The sequence below is a fragment of the Rhipicephalus microplus genome, chromosome 1 (assembly GCF_043290135.1).
Source record: "Rhipicephalus microplus isolate Deutch F79 chromosome 1, USDA_Rmic, whole genome shotgun sequence".
NCBI classification, from domain to species: Eukaryota; Metazoa; Arthropoda; class Arachnida; order Ixodida; family Ixodidae; genus Rhipicephalus; species Rhipicephalus microplus.
In genome coordinates, this window is record NC_134700.1 from 69,936,836 (window position 1) to 69,962,079 (window position 25,244).

The window sequence follows — 25,244 nt, forward strand, 5'->3', positions numbered from 1 at the left end:
TCATTTGTGCTTCGCATATCATCGATTCGCACTGTGTGTGGGATCTGCCAATCTTTTATACATGAATAATCTAAGCGAGCCTTTCAAGGTGGCTCTATGTCGTGTTATATACCTAATAGGCACGCTGCCCCACCTCCGTCATATATTTACCTGGCCAGCAACATTTCCATCATCATACCTTAAGTGCAAATGATGTAGTTTGGGCGCAGTGCCTACATTTCCAAGCACACTCTACGCGTAGTTATACAAAAAATTGTCGTCATTGGCGCTACAGCTTTTCATTACTGCAATAAATCACCTTAATTGTTGCAATGATTTGCTGTGAACTAGCGTGGACGCCTTACAGTGTACCATCAAAGGTACAATCATTGTACCATCATCATAGCAGCCATGCTGCTTCATTTGGTAAGAAGCTGCATAAGTTACTGGCTCACTTGCTTTGCTTATGCACAAGCAGAGTATCGTTTTTATTTCGGCGACACTTTCATGGCTTCCGACAGCGTCGCAAGAAACATGTTCGCTCATGATACGCCCGCAATCATAGAAGTAACTTGGGTCATGCATTTGCTCCCTAAATCTCTTATTCAAAGTGCTCTACAAGCGTTTCTCTTTTCTGAGAGTAGCTTTACCAAAAAGACCACTACCGAGCCATTCCATTATCTTCACCACACGTCATCACATTTCTTTTTGCAACAACCACGGCTCAGTTGTGAATGGCCAGAACACCGCTGAACAAGTCACTGAAGTAGTCTGGAAGCGAACTCTTTCCTCGTGTTTCGTGTTCTGTACTTTTCGCATGGCTCCAAGTGTGTTGCTCTAGGGCCAGTGACCTCTCGTCGACGGCGAACCGCACCCCTGCCGCTACGGCGCCATCGACCAACGGGCGCCACGGGGGGTGCCATGCGATCTTTGGGCCCAACGCTGATAGGCGTCGGTTAAAAAAGCTTGACTTGCAGTCCACTTGCCAGCTCCTCGTTCTCCAATGCGAACGCGGACTGCGGTGGACAGCTCCGGCCGACGTAATCGGTGAGTCGACCGTGTTGGCATGCACTTAGACTTCAACAGCCTGGTGTATACCTAGAGATAATTCACCAGCCAATTAGCGTTCACAATCGAGAAACTTTGCCAGTAAGTAAAATAAGTTCATCGTGCTAAATTTAAGGCATTGTAACAATAACACTGCAAGAGCACGATGGAAAACCTCGTTTGAAAGGACACAGAAATCGCTTACAACGTTTTGCAAGATTGTCTGAATTGGTGTCGGCTTGAAAGTAGACGGTTGACTTTCATTAGGGAGTGTTGGTTCCTTTTAGGTATGCGACGAAGTTAACTGTCGAGGCAATATTATGAAACTCACAAATCCCGAGTGTAAACAAATCAATAGCGTGTTGAAAACAATGCGCCTGTGCCTTAGGGAAGCGCCGTAGCTCTGAATGGCTGCATTCCTCGACGTCAAAGGAGCAATGACATAAAATTTTATACTAAAGATGTTTCATTCACTTAAGGGCTGTGTATGTAGAAGTTTCTTTTTCTTTCGTCAAGTGTGAAAGGCGTGGAAGTTATTTTATTTCAATGACAAACAGGCGTACGAAAGCTCAACTGGTCGTCAATATACTGCCGATGTTTCACTCTGCTCTATTGGCAGTATTATCAAGTGTTCCGTGGGCCCTGACGCCATGCTCCAGACGTGGAGTGACAATGCGCTAGTAACCATAACGGCAACGATTTTACGGATGTCATAGTGGTGCCTAATAGCGGCGATGCCTGGAAACTGCATCAATTCGATTGTCTGGGTTGGCTGTCGTGGGTTTTGCGTCGTCGCCGCGCAGTTTCGAATGATTTGTTGTGTGGTTATGAACAATGGATAATTGGTAGCCACAATCTCAACTGCATTACATGGCAGCGTACAGTGAAACAGTTGTTCGTGACTTACACGAGTGGTGTTTGACGAGTGACAAGAAGAGCAGGAGAGTTTGAGAAAAGCAACTTTTAGTTTAGCGGAAAGCGCTTGCGTTGGCGTTAGCGTGTGTCTCAAATCTAACAGTAAAAGGGAACTTATGGCGTGGCGAATCAAGGTATTTTATTAGAGGGGAAGGCATCCCCGCTAGCGCAGCGCAAGCACGTACGGCACAGCCGAAGAATAACACACAACAGTTCACTTTAGAACCCACAAGTAGTGTGTACTATAAGGTTTCGGAAGATTGTATTCTTTCTTTGGACACTTGAAGAAGGGAAGTTTTATTGTACTTGTAACATGTACATAGAGAAACGAAACAAAGAAAACAAGTAAAAACAGTGCCTACATGTTACAAATCGAAACCTAAACACCTTGAACCCAGTCATATCTGTCTGTCGGTCACATTATTCTGCCACCCAGCCACATAATAAGCAGTTGCTTAACGCCCATCCATCTTGAACTGGCGGCTGCGTTCACACTTGGGAGCAGTGTCAACCAAAAGGCAAATATTACGCCTACCTGAGGCATGACATCTGTACCTAATTATTAGGTAGGGTTCTTTTAGTAGCAAATATATAGATACATGGTTTTAAACACCCCATAGTGGCTCTTATGCTGCCCGAAAATATTTGCTTGTGCGGGCAAGTGATAGCGAGCAAGTGATATGCGGCAAGTGTGTGCGGCATTTATGTTGGCAATAACATTCTTTCAGTCAATCATGCATTGCCCAGACGTAATGTGAACAGATACGTGAACCTGTGACCTATGAAGACAAACGTGAACAATCACGGACTCATGAGTCCGTGATAGTTCGGGCTTATGAGTCGGAACTCCAGAGTTGGAAGTCAGAACTGCAAGAGACAACTTTTCTTCAAATTCCATAGTGAATTTTATGAAGAACCGTCCCCAGAAGTTGCGGAGGTATCTATCGAAACCAGAGGATCAGTCAGGTAAATGAGAAATTACTGGCTCAGTAGTAACAAATAAAACTATTATTGCAAATACGTTAAATATTTTCAGTCCGCGCTTACCTGTTTGTTTACCCATGATAGGCTCACTTTTGGCTGAGCCTTTAATATTTGTGCCAGAAATTATGCTTACAAAGTCCGATTGGCTCAGCTTGCTCTTGGAAATTCATACAAAGAAAGTGCCCTATATGCAGAGCAGTTAATGGCCTTCTTGCACGGCATATATACTGAAAGTCTTAGCGAAACAATGCTATCTATGCACTAGTTACGCGCAAAGGTTAGCCCCATTCACACAGACGAGAAAACGATTGTAGATAAATACCGGCTGATATCACCAACAAGTCGCTGCTGCAAATTACTCGAACACTTAGTAACCAACCAAATCGTGACATACTTGATACATAATAATGTATTGATTCCAACGCGGCATGTCTTTAGAAAAGGATTGTCTGTTGTAACACAACTTTTAGAGATAACTAATATCTTCATTTCAGCACCTTGCAATAGGTCCCAAATTGACGTCATATGCATGGATTTCTCAAACATATATGGCCGCTTGATACATTTTAAGCTAATTAGTGTTGAGCCTGGATTACTGCCGAAATGTAAAGCCATGCACAATATATCTCAAATAATAAAACTAAGCCTCATTTACTTGACGTATACTCTGCAGTACCACCGAATCAGTGCTAGGACCACTATTGTTCCATATTTTTACCAATGACGTTGTTCATAGTGTTGAAGAAGGCATGAAAGTGCGTTTATTCGTCAATGTCCTGGTTGTGTACACCTGTGTGCGTGGTGTGGTCGATCAGATGCTTCTAAATGCATCTCTAGATAAAATAACTGAATGGTATGTTATCTGAGTTACGGAAGTAAACTTGAACAAAAACGTTTATGACTATTAGCCATGAAAATATACCTCGTACAGTCACTTACAAAATAGCGGGCTCTGATATCACACGAACAGACTCTAGGAATATTCTGGTATAACCATTCCAAGCAACATAAAGCGGAGTGGTCATATTGAAAACACACGCTCAAAACCATTGAAAACACTCAGGTTTCTGCGCAGAAAGTTATCTGCGGCTCCTGCATCCGTGACATTTATAACGTCTAAACTCTAGCGCGTTCGGTTCTTGAATATGGCCGTATAGTTTGGAACCCTCTGCCAGTATACCTTGCAGAGTGACTCGAAAGAATGAAAAATAAAGCACTCTTGTATCTTTTAAAATTATTGCCGTAATCATCGATTCACTGCTCTTTGAAATGCCGCAGGAATTTTTACGCTTGCTTGCCAGCAGCGAGTATAATTTTTTTTCTTGCTCTATAAGAATTGCATCACTATAGACAAGCCCGAACACTTTAAACTGCGGCATCGTCATTCCCGTAGAAATTGTCATGAAGAGCACCTCAGGCATACGTCACACGCTGCGACCCATTCAAATTTTGAGTTCTTGGCTTCTGTTTAAGTATAGAACAGGTTACCTTAAGATATTGTTGGCATGGATAGCGTGGTAAGTTTTGTGCAAAAAGTGGTGGAGTACTTTGGTACACTATACCATAGTGGCGTTCCTTTACTTCCTTTTTTTGCTATTTTGACTACAAGGCCTACAGATTGATTGTTACTTTGGTTGTTGGTATAAATGTCTAGTTTGATTTAGTGTACATTGTAATCATTTCCTCCATGACTGTGAGGCGTACCACACTTTGTTGTTTTGCCTATTATCACCGTATAGTTTGACTTTTTGTACGTGCACTTCCCCTGTGTATCTCTCGACCCACTTCTTGTAACGGCCTGTGAAAGGCTGACAAAATTTGGCCAATAAATGTTTAAAAAAAGATAAACAGTACGTGCTCAAATGGCCCAAGTTTGTATCTGCTAGTCTCAAAGTGATGTTCACATACTTCATTGCCATGCGTTTTCTTAGAGCCTTATTTAATAAAGGGAGAAAACAATGCTGCACTGGTTGCGTTATACACGGCACACTGTCATAATTATTGGACAACTCGCCAAATAATGCTGCGCACTAAAAGTTTGAATTTTGCTCTTTACACGTTGTTGTTACCCTGTCTTGCAGCTGTAGGTTGCTGCGATAAAATTATCTTGTTTTCACCGCTATTTTGATTTTGTGTGGGTTCTGGTTCACTGCCGACGTTTGTAAAACATGTTCGACGAACGTTACTGTTATGTTTTCTTAGCGTTTTTGCTACTAAATGACCTCGGGGACTACTTCTCCTTCCACGAGTAATCTCGAACTCATGAAGATTTCCTCTGAAAACTTTTTATCGCAGACAGTGACAAGTTCATTGGAATGCAAAATGAAAGATATATTGGAAGCATTTTCAAAAGCGCGTCGTATTCGCTTAAGCATTATGTGACCAAACGAATGCACTAAAGTATATGATGCAGTGTCAAGTGCTCGCTTTGAAAACCGATTATTATGTACTGCACTGCAGAACGCCAAATGATACTCAAACAATGACGAATTATGAAAAAAAAACGTTGAATTATCAGAAATTGGGGCGCCAGATGCGTAGTTGTAAGAAAATTGTTTTCAAACTGCTCCGATAGTCTCCACGCAACGATAGTTGTCTACCCCCAAACTCATGTTTCGCAGCCTAGCCTTCACGGCACGGCTTGAAAGCACACTCTCAGCGAAAGGGAAACTATCAGTAGAAACACACCCACATGCAAGACGCTCATGTATACACTCACAAGCACCGTCGAATGTCGCGAACACGTGCGATCACTGGCTTGGGGCTTCTTTTGTTATGGTCCATTTAGTCATACAGCCTGGCAGTTTCCTCTACCGAGATAATTAATATTCTTCGCACGCAGCGACTGGCTACTTTTCACGTAAGAATCCAACTCAGAGGTCTTCATTGCGGTGACTTCATGACGAGGGCGCTCCGTTTTCAGCAAAGACAGTCACTAAAACTCTGTGTGCCTTCTGTTTGTCAAACATTTTCATTTTCGCAGTTATAACACTTCATATTTTGACACTACTCTCAGAAATGTAGTGGAGAGCTTCTGCGCGGTGTTCTTATTTCTGTTCTTGTTGAGCGCCGACAGCAAATTCAATGTTGGCGCGTCAGTGGCGTCTTGCGAAGTGTGCACTCGAGGCGCGCCCGACAGAGGGCGACTCCATAACTCCCCAGTTCCTGCGCCACTCAGGGTTCGAATTTCCTGGGCATTGTAGCTCGTCTCGTCTTCTGACGAGCTCCACCGGGTTCTGCTGTCCTACATTAGCGTTTTCGACCTCAGCGTCCGTACATTGGGGACAAATACTGGTGTGACCCACCGTATAATCATTGGCAATGTACATCCTATTCACAGGCGTTCATATAAGGTGTCGGCAGCTGAGCTTCACATTATTCAAAGTGAGGTCAACAAAATACTCGCCAAGGACATCATTGAGCCATCCTGCCATGCTTGGCTTTCTCCTGTAGATCTACTCGGCAAGAAAGACTGCGCATGGGGTTTTTGTGTAGAATATTGACACACAAACGCAATTACCAAAAAAGTACGTGGACCCTCTGCCATGAATACAGGATGCCCTTGATTGCCTTCATTTGTTCCGCAAATTTTCTTCCATAGACCTTTGTTCACGCTACTCGCAGGTGGAGGTACATGCAATAGACCATAAAGAGGCTGCGTTCATCCCCACCGATGACCTACATCAGTTCCAGGTTATAACCTTTGACCTTTATACAGCTCTAGCCACCTTTTAACGAATGGTGGACTCCCTGCTCAGAGAGTTTAGGTGGTCTACATATTTGTGCTACTCGGATGACACCGTCGTTTTTTCGACAATTTAAACTCATATAGAGCACCTCTGAGCTGTTTCAGGCATCTTCCGTCACACTGACCTCCTGCTCAACTTGCCCAAATGTTAGTTTAACACCACTCAATCACAGTACTTGGCCATTTAGTAGACGCAAATGGTGTACAACCAGACCCTGCAAAAATCTGTGCCTTCACAAACGTTTCTGTCCTACAATCTGCGATGGAAGTATGCAGCATTATCATCCTATATTCGTACGTCCGACGCTTCGTAAAAATTTTCGCGCACATAGCAAGGCCTCTAACGCTGCTTCTCAGGCAAGACGTACCGTTTTCTCGGGGTTCTGAAGAGGGTTCTGCATTCTCGAGTCTCGTGGCTCTTACACTCCTTCACCGATTCTGGCACGCTCTAACCCTGCTGCCCCTACACAAATCCGTGTAGAGGCACCTGGTTTTGGTACAGTGCTAGTACAATTATGAAGTGGCCATGATTACGTTATTTCATACACCAGCCACCCCCTATCCACCCCTGAACGTAATCATTCAATTACAGAGCATGAGTGCTTGACTCTCGTTTGGGCGGTGGCAAAACTTGGGCTTTATCTATAAGAATGCCCCCTTTTGAGTAGTTACTGACCACAACGCGCTCTGCCAGCTGAACTCTCTGAAAGACGCCTCAGGGCGCCTTAGTCACTGGGCTTTGCACCTGCAAGAGTTTTCTCATTCGGTCGTCAACAAATGTGGCCACCCGCATCATGATGCCGACTGTCTTTCCCGGTATCCTGTAGATGATCCTAAGGACACCGACGCGCCCGCAGAGCACTCCATCTTGTCAGTGTCCGAATTCCTTAACATTGGCGCAGAACAGAAGCGGGATTCACTACTTCTTGGCAAAGTCAGCTGTACCGAATCTTCCCCAAATGACGCTTCAAACCGCCACTTTCTCCTTAAAAAGGCTGTCCTATACCACCGAAAATTCCGACCTGATGGGCCTCCCCCTCTCATTGTTAGGCCTAAGCTCTTGTGGCGCTGCGTCCTCACCGAACTTCACGACGCTTTCACAGCTTGATGTATCTCGCACGTACGAGCGCGTTAGGGGCTGTTTCTTTTGACCAGGCTTTGCTAGCTGAGTACGCCCATACGTCGTTTCTTGTGAGGTATATACCAACATCGTAAAACACCATCGCTGCCACCCGCTGGCCATCTTCAACCAATCGAAATACCCACGGCACGATTTTACCGTGTTGGGTTAGACCTGCTTGATCCTTTTTCCTCATCAGCCTAGGGAAACAAATGAATAGCGGTGATTACAGAATATACTACGCTAATACGCGAGCTCTACCAACAAGCTGTGCAACCGACGTCGCTGACTTTTTGTTATGGGATGTTACATTGGTTCACAGCGCCCCGAGAACACTCCTCGCAGACCATGGCCGCACATTTCTATCCCAAGTCACCGCCGACATCCTGTGTTCTTTTACCATGCAACATGCACTGACCACCGCTTACCACTCTGAAACCAACGGCGTCACAGAAAGCATTAAACGTACTCTACTAAGTATGCTCCCCATTGCACAGCGGGCTCTTCTCGTCACAAATATGCTCGTACTCTCACAACTATGCTCGTCGTAGCACAGCGGGCTCTTCGCCGTTATACCTTTTATACTGAAGAGAGCCCACTTTACCACTATGCACAAGCATCTCAGCTGATACCTCGTCCACCAGCGAGTATGATGAAGATGATGAGTGGTATTTAATGGCACAAAGGCCAATTTATGGCGAAAGAGCGCCATTTCAATAGACTAAAGATATGAACAATGATATGATGCATGGCTGTAAAGGGACCTTAAAATTCTTCGCGCTAACATGGTTGAAAACATAGAAGTAAGAAAATCACAGTGGCGTGAAATGTGTGCAGTGAAAGTGAATGGCAAAATGTCATGATAATAAAACCATGACGGAGATGTAGTCACCGCAGCCACGACCGCGATATAGAGGTCGTGCTACGGATCACCTTGATACATGGGGTGAAAGCTGTGAACAACATTTAAAAACGTGAAAAGTTTGCCCTTTAAAAAGCGGATCGCTGTCGATGAGCGTACCAGGGTGTAGTGGAAGCTGCTGTTGGTAGAGCAGTAAAAAGTGCTTTTTTCTTAGAGCATCTAACTCATTGCACTGTACGAAAATGTGGAGAACCGTATGTGGTTCTCCACATCTCTCACACCATGATCGATCGGCAGTAGACAGAAGTGAGGGAGTGAAACAACTTTATTGACGATCCGGCATAAAGGGGGAAGGGGTAGAGGGATTAAAGCGAGACACTAGCGTGCTCGGACGTCCCAGAGCAGCAACCTACTCGCGTCAAACCCGTGGGGGCGCCGCTCTCGGCCACTGGCGTTCCAGGATGCTAAGTACGTGCTGGACCACGTCTCTGACGACGGAGAGTATTTTATGACAACCTACGCCGACGTTCTGCAGTGGTACAGAACGAGCAGACGCATCTACCCACCGCCTCATCGAGGCCTACAACACAGAGAAGCAGCCACACTACGGCAGTTGCAAGTACAAGCCATATGGACCCCCGTCTGGGCAAGGCACGTTTGCCCGGAGGTTTACACTACTGATGTATGCCAACACTGCAAGAAGGCGCGAGCCACCCAGAGACACCTCCTCTGGGACTGTGCACCACCGCCGGGTAACCAAGAAGTAATGCCAACTGCCATAAGCAGCAAAATCATCAGCCGAGAGCCAGGCAGTAGGCAGAAGAAATGAATGTGTAGAGTGTGTATGTCCTGTTCTTTGCCTTATAAGTGGTACTTCTGTGTGCCATGATTTTGATAGTGGCGGCCAATCACCCAGTTCCGGCTCGATAGCACGGAGTTTATTGTTTGTGTCTATCGCACGTGCTCTGCCAATACTACCTAAGCTTTCGTTTTAGAAAAAGTTTCAAATTTAGGGATAGGTATTGATGCATTGGAAGTGGTGTCGTTGGCGGAAACAGCCAACATGTTTTCCAAAACGTTCTGTTGTATATAACGGTACCCTGCCACCCAACAGACAACAGCATGCTGTTTTGATGTGTACAGTGTGCGCAAAAGTGAGGAAAGTGAGATCAGCACAGGGTTTCTGTGTTTTCACGAGTTTTCAGGGCTTCAACCACACTTTCAGAATCTGCGTATAATACCGTCTTTTGTATTTTATCTTTTTGTGTTTTACGACTACCAGTATTGCATAAGCTTCTCCAGTAAAAATGATTGCATCAAAATGAAAAACGCTGGCCTCAGAAAAGCATTGGCCTACCGCTGCAAATGACACAGAAGTGTTTGGACTTTGACGCATCGGTAAAGAACTCAGGGTATGTGTATTTATATCGTAGTTCTAGGAAGTATCTATGTATGTGTGCAAGTGGTGCGGGCTTTGTGACTTTAACCAAAGTGACATCACAGTCTTTAGGCTGCAACTGCCACGGGGGCAGATATGTTGCTAGAGGCATCAAACTGTGTCCGAGAAGAGGCACACCTGTTTCTTCGGCCAGGCTCCTTACACGGAGCGGGTAGGGCTGCCTCAATGAATGACGGTTCTTGAACAAGCAAGAACAAGACAAATCACTAATTGTGAAATGAGAGGGGTGTTTCTTGCCTGCCTTAACCTTAAGTAAGTACAAAAAAGACAGGTAAAATCTTTGTAGGTGGAGTGACCATTCATTCGAACCCACCTACAGGCTCTCCACAGGGATAGTTCGGAAAGCTCCCGTAGAGAGGCGAATGCCTAGATGTTGCACAGGGTCGAGAATCTTCAAGACTGGTGGTATTACCGACTGCTAGTTTAGAGCACCATAATTCAGATGTGTGCGTACGAGACTTTCATATAGGTTCATCACATATTTCTTGTCACTGTCCCACGTAGTGCGTGACAACACTTTCAAAATATTCATTGTTTTTAGCACCTGCCTTTAAATACTTTATGTGTGGGACGAAGGTTAGTTTTGCGTCGAATATTAGCTGAAGAATCTTGTGCTTTGTCCTCACTGACAGAAGTTGACAATGCAGTTCCATGTCGAGGTCAGAATGGAGGCCCCTTTTTTGGCAATACAAGATGCAAGTGCTTTTTTGCGCGTTGAGTATTAAACCATTCTCATCTGTCCATTGAGATTCCTTGTTCAACCCTGGTTCAACTTGACGTTGGCACATTGAGATGTTGCTCGATTTCAAACCAATCTGTACGTCATCGACAAATATGCAGTAAAAATGTTACGTGGGAGGGAGAGGTGCAAGGAATTCATTTTAACTATGAAAAGTGTGCAACTCAATACACCTCCTTGTGGCACTCCTAATTCTTGAAAAAATATTAGAGAAAAGACAGTGCCAACTCGGACAAGGAATTGACAGTCAGCATCCTATCACGTACACCTAAATGTGACAGGTCTCGCAGTATGCCGAAGCGCCATGTTGTGTCATATGCCTTAAGTATGGAGGAACACAGAAAGAAAATAATTGCTTATGAACAAAAAGGTCGCGAATTTGTGCCTCAATACGGACAAGGTGGTCAGTGGTGGACTGAGCCTCTCGAAACCCACTCTGGTACGGGTCAAGTAGGCCAACAATTTAGAGGAAGTGCAACAGGTGCCTGGTAATAATTTTCTCAAAGATAGAGATAGATAAATATGTGGGGTGTAATGTCGCAAAACCACCTTATGATTATGAGAGACGCCATAGTGGAGGGCTCCGGAAATGTTGACCACCTGGGGTTCTTTAACGTGCACCCCATTCTAAGCACACGGGCTTACAACATTTCCGCCTTCATCGGAAAAACTCATTTTCTCATACCTTGCAAAGACAGCTGGTTAACGCTATATGCCTGTAGCTGAAAACTGGGGCCTGGTGTTTGCATTGTTTTAGAATAGGGATAACAATAGCATCCTTCCAGGCTGAAGGTAGCTTGCCAGAAGGCCATATTGCATTATACACAAAGAGGAGCGCTGTCTGGGTTTCAGTGAGCAGGTGTTTTAACATTTCATATGCCACACAGTCCAGGCCTTTGGTAGATATATTGCAGCAGGGAAGTGAGGCTTGTAGTTCAGCCAAACAGAAAGGTTCATTGTATGTCTCCTGTGTTGTGAGTTCGTGCTCTCATCTCTGTTTTTCTATTCTGGTTTCGTATCGTCGGAACTTTTCACTATGTGTGATGAGCTGGAGACCTGTTCGAAGTGCGCTCCATCAGTGTTAGCCTGGTCATCCAAACACTCCCCTTCTCTGTTCACTAGAGGAAGTCAATGTGCTTTTCGTCCTGCCACCTTACCAACCATGTTCCAGACTCTCGCCTCATCTGCGTATGAATTAATGTATCATAAAACCTTGTGCCAAATTTTCCTTCTCGTCTGTCGGCGCGTCCTGCTTGTTTGCGACTTCATGATTATAAAGTTTACAAGATTCTCGGCTGTAGGCGAGTCTCTAAGCACCTTCCATGCGTTATTTGTTTTTTTAGTATATCACGGCACTCATTATTTCACCATGGTACTCATCGTTTGCCTGACGGTCCACATGTTTGAGGAATACATTTTGTTGCTGCATCAACCAATAAGGCTGTAAAGTAGCACACAGCATCCTCTATGTTTAACGCCGCCACATGAGTCCAAGTCAATACAGCAAGTTGCTTTAAAGTTCTCCCAATCTGCTTTGTCGGTGAGGCATTCGGGAACCTGAGCAGCACATGTGTTTGTTATTGAAATGCTGACAACGATAGGAAAATAGTCACTACCGTATGAAGTATTATTGATTTCCCATTTACGTGGAGGCAGGAGTGATGGGGATGTGACGCTGAGGTCTGTTGTTGAGTACACATTGTTAGCGATCTTGTAATATGTTGGCTCTTTTCGATTCAGGAGGGACGCACCGGAATAAAAAGGAACTGTTGAATCAGGCAACCTCGCGCATCGCAGCGAGAGTCACGCCAGAGGCTACCATGTGAATTAAAGTTCCCTAAGACAAGGCAGGGTTCTGGAAGTTCGTCTGTGAGGGACTAGAATTCACACTTTTCAAGACGGTGTTAAGGAGGTATATAGAAATAGCAGATAGTGACGAGCTTATTTAAAAGAACTGCTCAAACAGCCACCGCCTCAAGGGATGTTTTAGCGGCAAGTGTGTGTATGCAATCGCTTGATTTACTATAATGGCAACACCACAAGGTGGCACATTGAGATAATTCCGGTCTTTCCGAAAAATAACGCAATGATATAAAAATTGGTGTAAAAATTGGTGCTAAAAACAGCATTTTAGGTGCATGTTTGCGTAAAAGTTCTTGAATATCGTCGAGGTTTCTCAACAGTTCTCTGACGTTCCTGTGTAGCCTTTGTGTCATTTTATTGTTGTGTGGTGCTGTGTGTACAAAACTATTGCGTTAGGTTATAGGGCCTTTTGGGGGCCCTGTGATTCGGGGTTTTTCTTTCTTTGCGTGCTCCAAAGAGTTGCGCCTATCCTTCGGCGTCTGAGGCACCGAAAGAGTGGGACTTGTGTTCATCAACTCTTCTGAGGTGGCGGATTGTGCCTGCTTGGCAGGCACGTTATCAGAACTTTCGGACGTAACTGCACTTGCAGTGGTCCGAGGTCCAGTAGACACGGGGTTCTGCCGACCCTGCTTGTCAGACGGCGGAGCAGTACAGGCTTCTCTAGCCGGGGGCGCTGGTGGCACTGCTGCGGCCACACTCTGTGTCACATTCGTTGGTGGAGAAACGTGTGGCGCGGCGTCCCGGCACGTGACATCAGCGGAGGAGGGAAACGACTGGTTGTGTATTGTGAACTGTTCACGTGCCTGTTATATTGATAGATTAAATTTGGACTTAAATTCCACTATTTGTTTCTCTTTTTTTTTCATGTGGGGCATGTTCGTGAGTCGGCTGCGTGATCTCCTTCTGAGTTCGAGCAATGAGTTGTTTCTGAGGTGCAGTTGTCGGATATGTGTTGCTTGGATGCGCACTTTGCGCAAGTGGCGCGCCCTCTACCATTCTGTGATCCATGCCCGAAACATTGACACTTGAAACATCGACGAGGTTTGGAAATGTATGGTCCTAAATGGAGCTTTCAATAGCCGGTTTCTATTGATGCTTGTACGTTACTGGTTCCGAAGGTAAATATTTCGTGTTTTGTTGGGGTCTGTTTGTGGTCACGCCTGATTATTATTCTCTGTATTTTCACAACACCCTGTTCTTGCCATCCCTCTAACAGTACGCTTTACTCAGATTGATAAGATCATCATCAGAAATTGCCCCACGGACTGTGTTCATAGACCTGTGTAAGCCCACTGAAAATGGAGTGTCCCTAACTGTTACAATTCTGGGTAGTTTCTCTTATTAAGTTTTGCCACGAATCTCTAGAAGGATTTTCCCACTTCCCATCTTTCTCACCTCATAACCTGTACCTATTGCTTCGTTAAGTGTTTTCGACACTAGTAAAGGGGAAATTTCACAGACCATCTTCATTTTGTTGGTTTTGATGTATATGGTTGGTTACTGTAGACTGGTTTTGGTGTACTGAGCATGAACGTTTCTTCGGTGCACCACCTTTTCAGGGAGTTATCAGGAGGGAGGGAAGCATTTGCCACAAATAGACTATAAAGTTCGGGTTTGGCAGCGGTGCCAGCCGCCCACCACCGAGCCCAACCAGGGAAAGTGGCAGGAGATGCAGGGCAAGTTCTGTCGACGCCAGCTGTACAGCGCTCCTATTACCTATTATGGAATAGCCAAGACTGGGCATCCACACACAGTCAACCTTTGCCGCCAAGAAATTTGGAAGTAAAAGGAAAAGAGAAGGTGACAAGAGAGATGAAAAATGTGAGAGACAGACGAAGATGTAAGAAGGGAGAGACAGGAAAAGGCGACGGCCAATTTCCCTTGGGTGGGTCCGGCCAGGGGTGCCGTCTACGTGAAGCCGGGGCCAAAGGGATGTGTTGCCTCTGCCGGGGGGCCTTAAAGGTCTAATCACCCGGCATCCGCTCAAACTCTAGGATCCTCTTTTTCCCGGACACGGCACAGCCACGCACGGCTAGGCGTGGGAGGGAGTTGAAACCCCCCCATTAGCTCGGGTTCGTGGGGTCGCTACGCACTAAACGCCTACTTGCGCAGACGGCCCTGTGGGGCACCAGCGAGTATGCCCGCGACGTGATAGCGTGAACGGATTATTCCCGTCAGCTCACCCACATTCGTCCGATGGTGTCACAGACCAACCAACGACGTCGGTACGACGCGGTACATGGAGACGCACATTTCGCTCCTGGTACTCTTGTATTACTGTGGTCTCATTGTCGTCGGGTGGGCATGTCAGAAAAACGTTTGTCTTATTACACAGGAACTTACCCTTACGGCGTGAAGTAAAACCTGTCACCTATGACATCAGTACCATCTTTCCATCATAAACTGCCGTGTGATCTAGTGATATTGTCAACGTCTCGCGGATCAAGCCCTACAACAGTTCGCCAGCTAACAACCTGTAAAACTCTTGAATGGTGCCTCTGCCACTGGGGACCTTCCTACGTACCAGTGCTATTGAAATCAAAAGGAGAAAAAAGATAGACTTGCGTGAGCTAAACATTATCGCTGGCGCTTCTCACACAACCGGTCTTAAGTATATCTGTGTCTACTACTCCGGTTCGGTCTCCTTATCGTAACAATATGAAGCAGCACTTCCGCAATGCAAATTGACATCACAACGTCCCAACGTATATTGGAAATAAAATAAATGCCAGGAAACATCTATTGGCGCTGTACAAAATCCTAAAGAGCCCGACCTTGTACATACACGTCCTAACAAAAAAAGCAACCATATACCCCACATTGGGGTAGTCAGTTTGTTGCGACATATGGCGCAAACAGCGGCATGAATATACGAACTTCTTCATATGTTTTTAAATCAGTAGTTGCATACCAAAACAGTGTGCGAAGAGGTGCATATACTGTTAGATATTTTTGTTTTATACTGGTAGTTGTATACATATAACGAAATGAACAACCATGTCGAGAGCACATACGTGAAAAGGGTGCCTTAAAGTATGACCTTATGGCAGTGCTCGCCGTAAAACATAGGTGTCACTTTTATCGAGATTAACAACTGGCGTTTGCTGCCGTATCCCGAGTACCACAGGACTATACATAGCTTGCGTGAGTCGTAACTAATCATGTTAGTTAGTTTGACTACTCCCACTGCATGTTGCTCCTACTGAACCGTTTAGCCAATCAAGGGCTGCAAATGACTTCTCAGTCATTTCAACAAAAGAACCTAATTCGAATACAAAAAACAGATATATAGTTTTTGCCTAACCAAAAAGTGATACTTTATTTATTTATTTATTTTTATTTTATTTATTTTATTTATTACATACTTCAGTCCTATAAGGACCAAGCAGGAGGGCAGATGGGAAAGTTACATGTATCGCATGGTAGCGGTGAATACATATCAATAACCATGCTTTGGTCATACACACGTGCAGTATAGATATATAAACAAATACACCCATACACACATTTATACACACATTTTCAGGTAAAGAAAAAAAAAACGTTGCACAGTGCAAAACTCATTGTACACTAGAAAGTTGCAACTATCACACTGTCTCTAGGTCAAGCAAAACAAAACCATTATACAGTAGAGCTCGTATTATGCAGTAGAGCTCGTAAAAGACAAATACGCACTTTTCCCAACAAACAATGAAAACCCACGACTAAAACATCCTCAACCGTTCGAGAGCTACACAAAAACTAGAAAAGCACCAGCAATCAGTCAGCAAACCTCTGAAACAAAGATGATAATTATTCTAGGGCAGCAATCACCATCGCTGAAAAAGCGGCCGCAGTTCGCGCAGAGAAAACCGAACTCGGTAATGCATTACAATCCGCAATTGTCCGCGGGAAGAAAGAGTATTTGAATAGAATTGTGCGGGCCTTGTAAGGAAGAAGATTGTGTGAGTGGCGATGTCTCGATGCTCGAGGTAAGAACAGCTTGACATAAGGGTTTGCGTTAAGCTTCAGGTGGCCATGAAAAAGAGAAAACAAAAATTTTAGGCGGGCTAGTTTACGTCGCTGCTCTAAGGTTGAAATTCCATTTTGCAACATCAACGAAGATGGGGAATCAGTGGATCTGTACTTGTTGAAAATAAAACGCACTGCCCGGCGCTGAACCATTTCTACCTTTGCTTGTCTTTCTTAGAAAAAGGGTCCCAAACAATGTTGGCGTATTCAAGCTTAGGTAACACTAAGGTCTTATAAGCCAACAGTTTTGCTTCTGTAGGGGCAGCTTTAAGTTTGTGCCTTATGAACCCAAGCCTGCCCATAGCAGCTGCGCAGGTATTTTCAATGTGCTTAGACCACGATAACGTATTGGTAATTGTCACCCCTAGATATTTGTATTCTGAGTTTTCTTTAACAGTCACTCCATCGATACAGTAAGAAAACTTAAGCGGTTCTCTTTTATTTGTGATTCGCAGTAGAACAGTCTTGTCCGAGTTTAACTTCATCGACCACGACGTGCACCATTGGCCAACACGTGTCAAGCTGTCATTTAAGAATATTTGATCCTCAGTACATGTAATTTTTTTTAAAATTATGCAATCATCTGTAAATAATTGTATTTGACCACCAGACGAGACAATTGAAGTTATAGCATTTACATAAATTAAAAAGAGAATTGGGCCCAAGACGCTTCCCTGTAGAACACCCGATAAGACAGGGAATGCGCCTGACGTGCACCAAGAGATCTCCACATATTTAGTCATGTTGGAAAGGTAAGATTTAATTTAGTTAACAGGAAAATCGGGTACACCAATGTTTAGCACTTTGCCTATAAGCTTACCATGAGGAACATGATCGAATGCTTTGCTGAAGTCGAGGAATACTATGTCAATCTGGCTGGCCGAATCAAGGGCAGAGGCAATTTCGTGCACCGTAGCTATCAGCTGTGTGTGCGTCGATAGCCCTTTACGGAAACCGTGCTGAAATTCAGAAAGTAAGCCGTTACGTTCAAGAAAGTCTGTTATGTAGTGAGCAACAATGTGCTCCATCAATTTACAGCATGTAGACGTTAAAGATAATAACTTTAAACGCGTGGTCTGTTCATTAGGGAAACTCCCATTGATAAAGTGAATGCAAATACTTATCTTGGTGTGACATTAGACTATTTATTCCTCTGGACATCGCACATAGACAATTTTTGCAGAAAACTCAGCATTAAGTGCTTTACATTATTTAAGACTAGAAAATAATTTAGCGCACACATACTCTGTATTTTGTACTCTAACGTTTTTCATTCTTACCAAACCTATTGCAACGAATCATGGAGCTACAGATATGCCTCTTTGCTCAGTCAAAACCTTTGGACGAAACAGAGCTGTACGAACAATTGCGTCAGCACCCAAAAATGCACCATCAGCTCAACGTTTCAGAAATTTCAGTATAATACCTCTTAATGGGTTTAGCCAAATAAAAAGTGCTGTATTAAGTATTAAGTGTCACCATTGTATGCTTTATTATGTATCTGTATTTCTTTTATGTTCGACTCAGTGTTAATGGACTGTCGCCTTTCTGCATTTCGAAATCGTTATCGCCCCCCTACACTAATGCCCCTCGCGGGCGCTGTAGGTACTGTAAATAAATAAATAAATAAATATTAGTACAAAAAATAATAAATAAGAACGTACCATTTTACGCAGCTTCTTAAAACCCTGAGGTCAAACTAGGCAGGCCAAAGAACAAAATCTTGATCTGCCAATAGTATACAATGACTACGGCTATAGAACTAAAGTTCCTTTGTTGCTGCTAAAATTTAGAACATTATCGCTGCCTTAATCGAACATCTACCAAATAAGACGCAGTGACTCAGAAAACTCTTTATATCGAAGAGTTACTAGAGTTACCATGTTACTACAGTGGAAATGTATGTTCATGTTACAGTATTTCTGTTTTTTCCTACACGACCATAGTCGATTTTGTGATATGTGAATGAGCTATCTCTGTAAAGATTGTACTAGCTAATTAAATAACATGCCTTGTCTATAGCGGACTCTTAACCAGCCATGTCGGCTACGGATCCGAATGTTTTCGCACGAACGTTTTGTAAGTAATTTCTTCAAAAATAAACCGTTCTTCGTCCTCTTCTTCATCTCCTTGCTGTGGCCAGGTTATCGCTGAAAACATATTATTATTCCCTTGCCCCCCCACTTTCTGCCTTCTCATGAACTAGCCTTCCCTTGAAATGCAGTCTGTTACCTGTAACCAGAGCGGTTGTGTTGCTTCTCGATGCATGCACTACTCATGCCCACTTCTCCGTTATTTGGACTAAGACATATTCAAAACTCGTTTGTTTCCAGGCTTATTTCTTGCTTGTCCCTCAAGGTTACAGGTACATTTTCCCCATTGCGCGCAGCGCAATTCCCCAATATAAGTAGATTCCTCATCGTCACAATAAAGTTTTCTCTCCCTAGATAATTACCGGCAACATGCAGCAGTTATGCAGTTTTTCCTAGATGTGAAGAATTGAATGGCCATTAAATACCTACTAACTGTGCTTCAAGCCCCCCTTATTCTTCGGTTTACTCTATTTACATGGACCACATCTGCGGTCATTACCTGCCCTAAGTATATGGGTCCCTTCACTTATTCCAGTGTCTTTGTGCTGTCTATAGCAAAACGTCCTTCAAATCAAACCTTTATTTGTCGCAAAAGATATACACGCATTGGGGTAGTATATAAAGAAGGAGGTCCCACAGCACAAGGCTGAAAGGGGACCTCCTGTTAGAAAATGACATGCTGTTAGGTACAACAAAAAGGCAACAAAAAAGCGATTAAGTAATTATTGATAGTAACAAAAACAACGCAAACATGCAATAAAACATGCCAGTAAAATGGTAACAAAACAATGTTCAGTAATTGTGCATAACTACGAAAACAACGAAACATACAATAAAAATGGCAGTAGAATCGGGAACGGAATGACGTTAATTAATGATATACAGCTATTAAAAGAACTCCAATGTGCATGGATAATAAATGTGAAAATAACGCACACAGTAATAGCTGTAAATGTAAGAGAACGCCGATATAAAAATGAAGATGAGTTATGATTGCGGGATGAGATGTTTAAGTTCTTTTTTAAAAGCAGCTAATGACAGTTGTTTAGTGCTTAGTGGTACTGAATTCCAAAATTGGATAGCTGCAAATAAGGTAGTATCCTTGCCGTAGTTAGTGCGTGCATGTGGTAGTAAAAAGTTGTTGTTTGAGGCAAACCTGGTAGGATTAGAGTTTAACAATTGAAATTTCTCTAAAACGTTGACTGCTATTATGCCGTTAAGACACTTATATACAAGAATCCCCAATTTATATTTGAATAAATTACGCACTGTTAGAACGTAATGTTGCTGAAAAAGTGGGGATGCGCAGGAGATCGGTGAACTGAATGTTAGGATGCGAATGGCTTGGTTTTAGAGACGTTCGAGTGGAAGGATATGAGATGGATAGGTATTCGCCCATGACGTGATACAGTACGTGATATGACTGTGGATGAAGGCGTAGTACAGTTTAAGCAAAGTCTGCAAATTGAAGAATGGTCGTGCTTTAATTAGTGTTCTGGTACCATGAGCAATCCTCTGTCTTATAAGTGAAATGTGATGGTGATACTTGAGATGAGCATCTAGAACTACTCCCAAGAATTTGCACTTAGTAGTACTAAGATGTCTGTGGCCGTTGATAGTAATAGCGGGTGTAGGTGAAAGAGGGTTAGGACTAGAATGGAAGACAATGAACTGTGTTTTATTGGTATTAATAGTTAAACCATTAGCTGTGCACCAGTTCTGAATGTTATAGAAGTCAGAGGACAATTTATTAGTTAGCGCATCGATGGACTTGTCTTTATTAACTATAGTTGTATCATCTGCGTACAAGAAAGGTTGACTGTGTGTTAAAACCGAGGTTAGATCATTAATATAGATTAAGAATAAAAGCAGGCCCAGTATGGATCCTTGCGGGACACCTTTGTCAATAGATTTAAAAGTGGAGAGGATGTTAGAGACACAAACAGCTTGCTGTCTATTAGATAAGTAGCTATTAATCAGCTCCTGCGCACTACCGACGACACCTATTGAGTTGAGTTTACCTAATAGTATGTTATGAACTATGAAGTCAAATGCCTTAGAGAGGTCAATCAACAGTGCTCCTGCAAAACATCCAGAGTCAAGTGCGTGTTTAATATAATCGGTAAAGGAGAGTAGTGCGAAATCTGTTGAATAGCCTGCACGAAAACCAAATTGTTGAGTGGATAAAATACGAAACCTATTTAGATATTTAGATAATCGTTTTTCAATACACTTCTCTATGATTTTACTGTATGATGAAAGAATGGCAATGGGTCGGTAGTTACTAATAGAAGTTCTATCACCTTTTTTAAAGACTGGAATTATCTTGGCCTTTTTAAGCTGTGATGGGAAGATGCCAGTTTTAAACATAAGGTTAATGATATAGGCTAAGGGGGTCGAGATTACGTGAGAGATGCATTTCAGGTGAATAGGCTGAATGTTATCGAGACCAGCACTTGTTATTTTCATGTGATTAATTATTTCCACCAACTCATCTGGGCCTGTTGGAAAGAGGTAAAAAGACTGAAGCCATTTCCTAATTGTTGGCTGGTAATCATGAGGCAAGAGGGAAGTGTTAGCACCGAAGTACTTGTTGAAGGCGTTCGCAATGTCGTCTGCATTTCTAAGAACACCCCCTGATGACCGTAATTCAGTTATAGCTGGCTCACTTACTGATCTGTTTAGAAATGAATTAATTGTTTTCCATTGATCTTTGCTGTTATTACCAGCGTTATGTATCCTGTGCGTATAATAATTTCTTTTAGCTTCTTCAAGGACTTTGTTAAGTAGGTTGCAGTACTTTTTATATCGCGATCGCAGGGCAGCATTGAAAGGCCGTTTCTTTAACTTTTTATATAAATTGTTTTTCCTTCGCAAGCTCTTCATTAGGCCAGATGTGAGTCATGGGTTGTGAGGGGCTGCAAAGTTCTTGCGACATTTGACAAAGCTGGTAGAATCGTCTAAGCACTTTTTGACAGCAGATGAAAAAGAATTAAAAGCATCTTCAGGATCACTAAGCAGTTCTAAGAAAGACCATTCTATGGCTTCTACACACTTGACGAAATTTGTTTTATCCAATATAGTTTTTTGAAAAGAGCTTAACTGATTAGGTATGGCACATTCAAATCGGCAAACTACAGGGAAGTGGTCAGTTAAGCTGGCTTCGAGGACGCCACAGTTGTTGGATGGAATGAAATTTGATAAAATGTGATCAATTAAAGAACTGGACGCACCAAGTACGCATCTAGTAGGAACCGAGATTAGAGATTCGTAGCCAAATCCTAGAAAGCACGCAGTGTAATCAGAGTACGCTGAGGTGCTTGCATCGAGAAGATTGATGTTTATGTCACCTAGGATCACGACATTCTTGTTTTCAAGAGTTAACTTGTTGAAAATGGATGAAAGTGATGAACAGAAATCGGGAACAGAGGACGACGGTGAACGATATATGCAGCCTATGATTGTCTTATTACCGCAAGATGGCAAAGATGGGTTAGGAATTTCAATCCATACGGACTCGGTATTCTCAGCAGAAAGGCCGAGATCATATCTTCTTTGATATGGAATTGATGCAGATACGAATATAGCTGCATCGCCAAAACTACCAGACAATCGATGACAATACTCGGGAACGTATGATGGGAAACAGAACATATTTTTGTAGTGAGGCGATAGCCATGTTTTAGAGACGCACATGAAAGAAAAGTTCAATTGATATGACGACAAAAAGGCATGTATGCTATCGAAATTTTTTTAAGACTACGTGCAATAAAGTGAACAACAGGCAAATATCGATCGCAGCAAAACTGCTGAAGTTGATCCGCGGTGAAATACATTGTGAAGAACCGGTAAAAGAGAAAAAGGAACGAGAGAAAAAAAATTATAAGATATGCGCTGAACTGTTCGGTAAATAAGCTATAAAAAAAGGTTCAGCCGGTCTGCTGGAAAATAGACAGGTCTTCTTCTGAAGAAATACCGAAAACATGGCTTTCATTCGACTTTCTGGCTTTAATCTGGCAATTGTCAGTCCATAGATGTTGCCAACGTTTTTCTTTCTTGAGTGATAGAGCCTTTGCGAAAAGCCGCTTGTTCTCTGGAGTGAGGTGGTCATTGACAAACACAGCGTTTGAATGAGAGCCAGAAAAGCCAAGGTCACGAGAAGTGAGCCGAGCCTTCCTCGCTTTGTTTATGAATTCTTGTTTTTTTGCCCGAGAACAAAATCTGGCGACAATGTTTTTGGTAGACCCAGCCTTTGTGGGCACTCGATGAACGATGTCGATATCGGAGTCAGAAATCGTGCAGTCAACTTTCGAGGCAATGGTTCTAATGATCACAGAACAATCCTCACCCTGAGAGTAAGGAACTCTCTTCAGTTCTACGTTGTTCGCCCTGGAATACTGTTCTATTTGGGCAACTTTTTTGCTCAGAATTTCGTTCTTACGCTCCAGATCCTTGTTGGCTGAAACGAGGGCTGAATTTTCTGATTTGATTGCCTCTATCACTGAATTCAGCATGGTGACACTAGATATGAGGCTCTAAATTTCAGCTTTAAGAGTCACTACATCCGGTTCAAAAGAACGCATCTTTTTTTGAAACTTTACAAGTAGCCTTTCAGCTACCTCGTCCAGCTTGCTTTCGGATAAAGCCTCAACTTTTTCTAGCCTTTTGGCCAACTCAGCACAAGTAGGCATTGCGACTAATGTACAACAAAAGCACAGAAAAAACAACGCAGGTATGCTGGCAGCAGCAGTTGCAAAATATAAAAAAGCAGAGTGACAATGAGCAAAAAAAAAACTAGCCTGCGGGCACAAAGAAGTGAGTATAAGTCAGCGTTCCGCCAACTGCAACCGCTGCTGCCGAATGAAAGCCGCGGCCAAGGTTGCGTTGGCTTTTATGCTGAAGTGGTCCGAGATGCTGAAGGCAGTGCGCAGGCAGTCCACGCACGAAGATAATCCAAGTGTAATCCACGCTTGCGGACAGGACGCTGATCGGCAGAAGGGTTCCACGCTTGATCGATATGACGAAAGAGCAGATGCGTTGAACAGGCAGCGCGAGCTTGAAGTTCACAAAGGGGCCATTCACACTGCGGGTACAAAGAAGTGAGTATAAGTCAGCGTTCCGCCACCTGCAACCGCTGCTGCCAAAATCACAATTCGCTTCGGAGATGCGCACGTTAAGTTTTCAGTGTGAAAGTTTTGGACCCGCCTGCTGCGAACGCGGCTGTTTAGGCCACACTGCAATGAAGGAACAGGCATTGACCATCAAAAGTCGTGCGTTTACGCGATGCATGCTAACTTAAACGAAACGAGGTGGTGGAGGAGGAAGATAGAAAGATACGAGTCATGTTCAGCGTTTGACTGTGCATCAGGAACTGGTTGCTTGTAAGTTGCAACATCTACCTTTTCCTAGAATTTATAATGCTCCATGGGTTTTCTTTCACGGTAGGAACGCCCCGCCGCGGTGGTCTAGTGGCTAAGGTACTCGGCTGCTGACCTGCAGGGCGCGGGTTCGAATCCCGGCTGTGGCGGCTGCATTTCCGATGGAGGCGGAAATGTTGTAGGCCCGTGTGCTCAGATTTCGGTGCACGTTAAAGAACCCCAGGTGGTCTAAATTTCCGGAGCCCTCCACTACGGCATCTTTCATAATCATATAGTGGTTTTGGGACGTTAAACCCCACATATCAATCAATCAATCACGGTAGGAACGACTTAATTGAGGTTGAACATTGGTGCGACCTACAGCGCTGCTAACATATACTTGCCATTCCGTCACTTGGCTGAGCACCGGTTTCCTCGTAGTCGTTGCAAGGTATATCTAAACTGGTAGCGTGACTTGTATAGAAACCAATGGATTCAGTATTCGGTGGCTTGGTGGAACCGTCGCCATTTACGTTAGGAGGGGGCAACTAACCGCAACAAAAATAAAAATTTTGACGTCACAATCGAATTTGGCAGCAACTTTGCGCATTTGGCCTACATGAAGCGAAATTGAAATTTTCGTAATTGGTGACCTGTTACGTGCATTTTTACGTGATTTCATTGCGCCTTATTGTGTCTCGCTAATTGCATGCGAGAGAAAAACAAAAATAACAAAGATTGAGGAAGGAAAGTTGTTTGACTAGCCAAGTGACGTACTTACAATATGCACAAGAAAGTTAGCAGAGGCAAGTGCGAGACAACTGTTCACGAGCACAATAGCATAATAGTTAAGAAACTCACGTTGCCCAAACCTTGAAAAGCACTGCAATGAGAAAGCAGTTTTGATTATATAGCTTTGGCAGTAGTAGAGTGCAGCCTATTGTTGCTTAGCCTGTCGCGTTCACAGTCACCAATGGCGAGGGCATGCCGGCAGTACGCCAGCGAAAACAAACAGCAGCCACAGGAGCGGCTGTATACCTATTAAGTGAGCTAGTTGAGCTATGAAA

At 43.6% G+C, this 25,244-nt stretch overlaps 1 protein-coding gene across 1 annotated transcript in view; it reads left to right on the forward strand.

Annotated features, from left to right (window-relative positions):
* Nucleotides 1-919: 919 nt before the first annotated feature.
* The window catches only part of Burs (Cuticle-tanning hormone bursicon), a 50,452-nt gene continuing 26,127 nt past the window's right edge, over nt 920-25,244 (forward strand). The window contains exon 1 of the mRNA XM_037429605.2: nt 920-1,026. Coding sequence (XP_037285502.2) covers nt 983-1,026 — 44 coding nt within the window. The 5' untranslated portion in view covers nt 920-982. The remainder of the gene's footprint in view (nt 1,027-25,244) is intronic.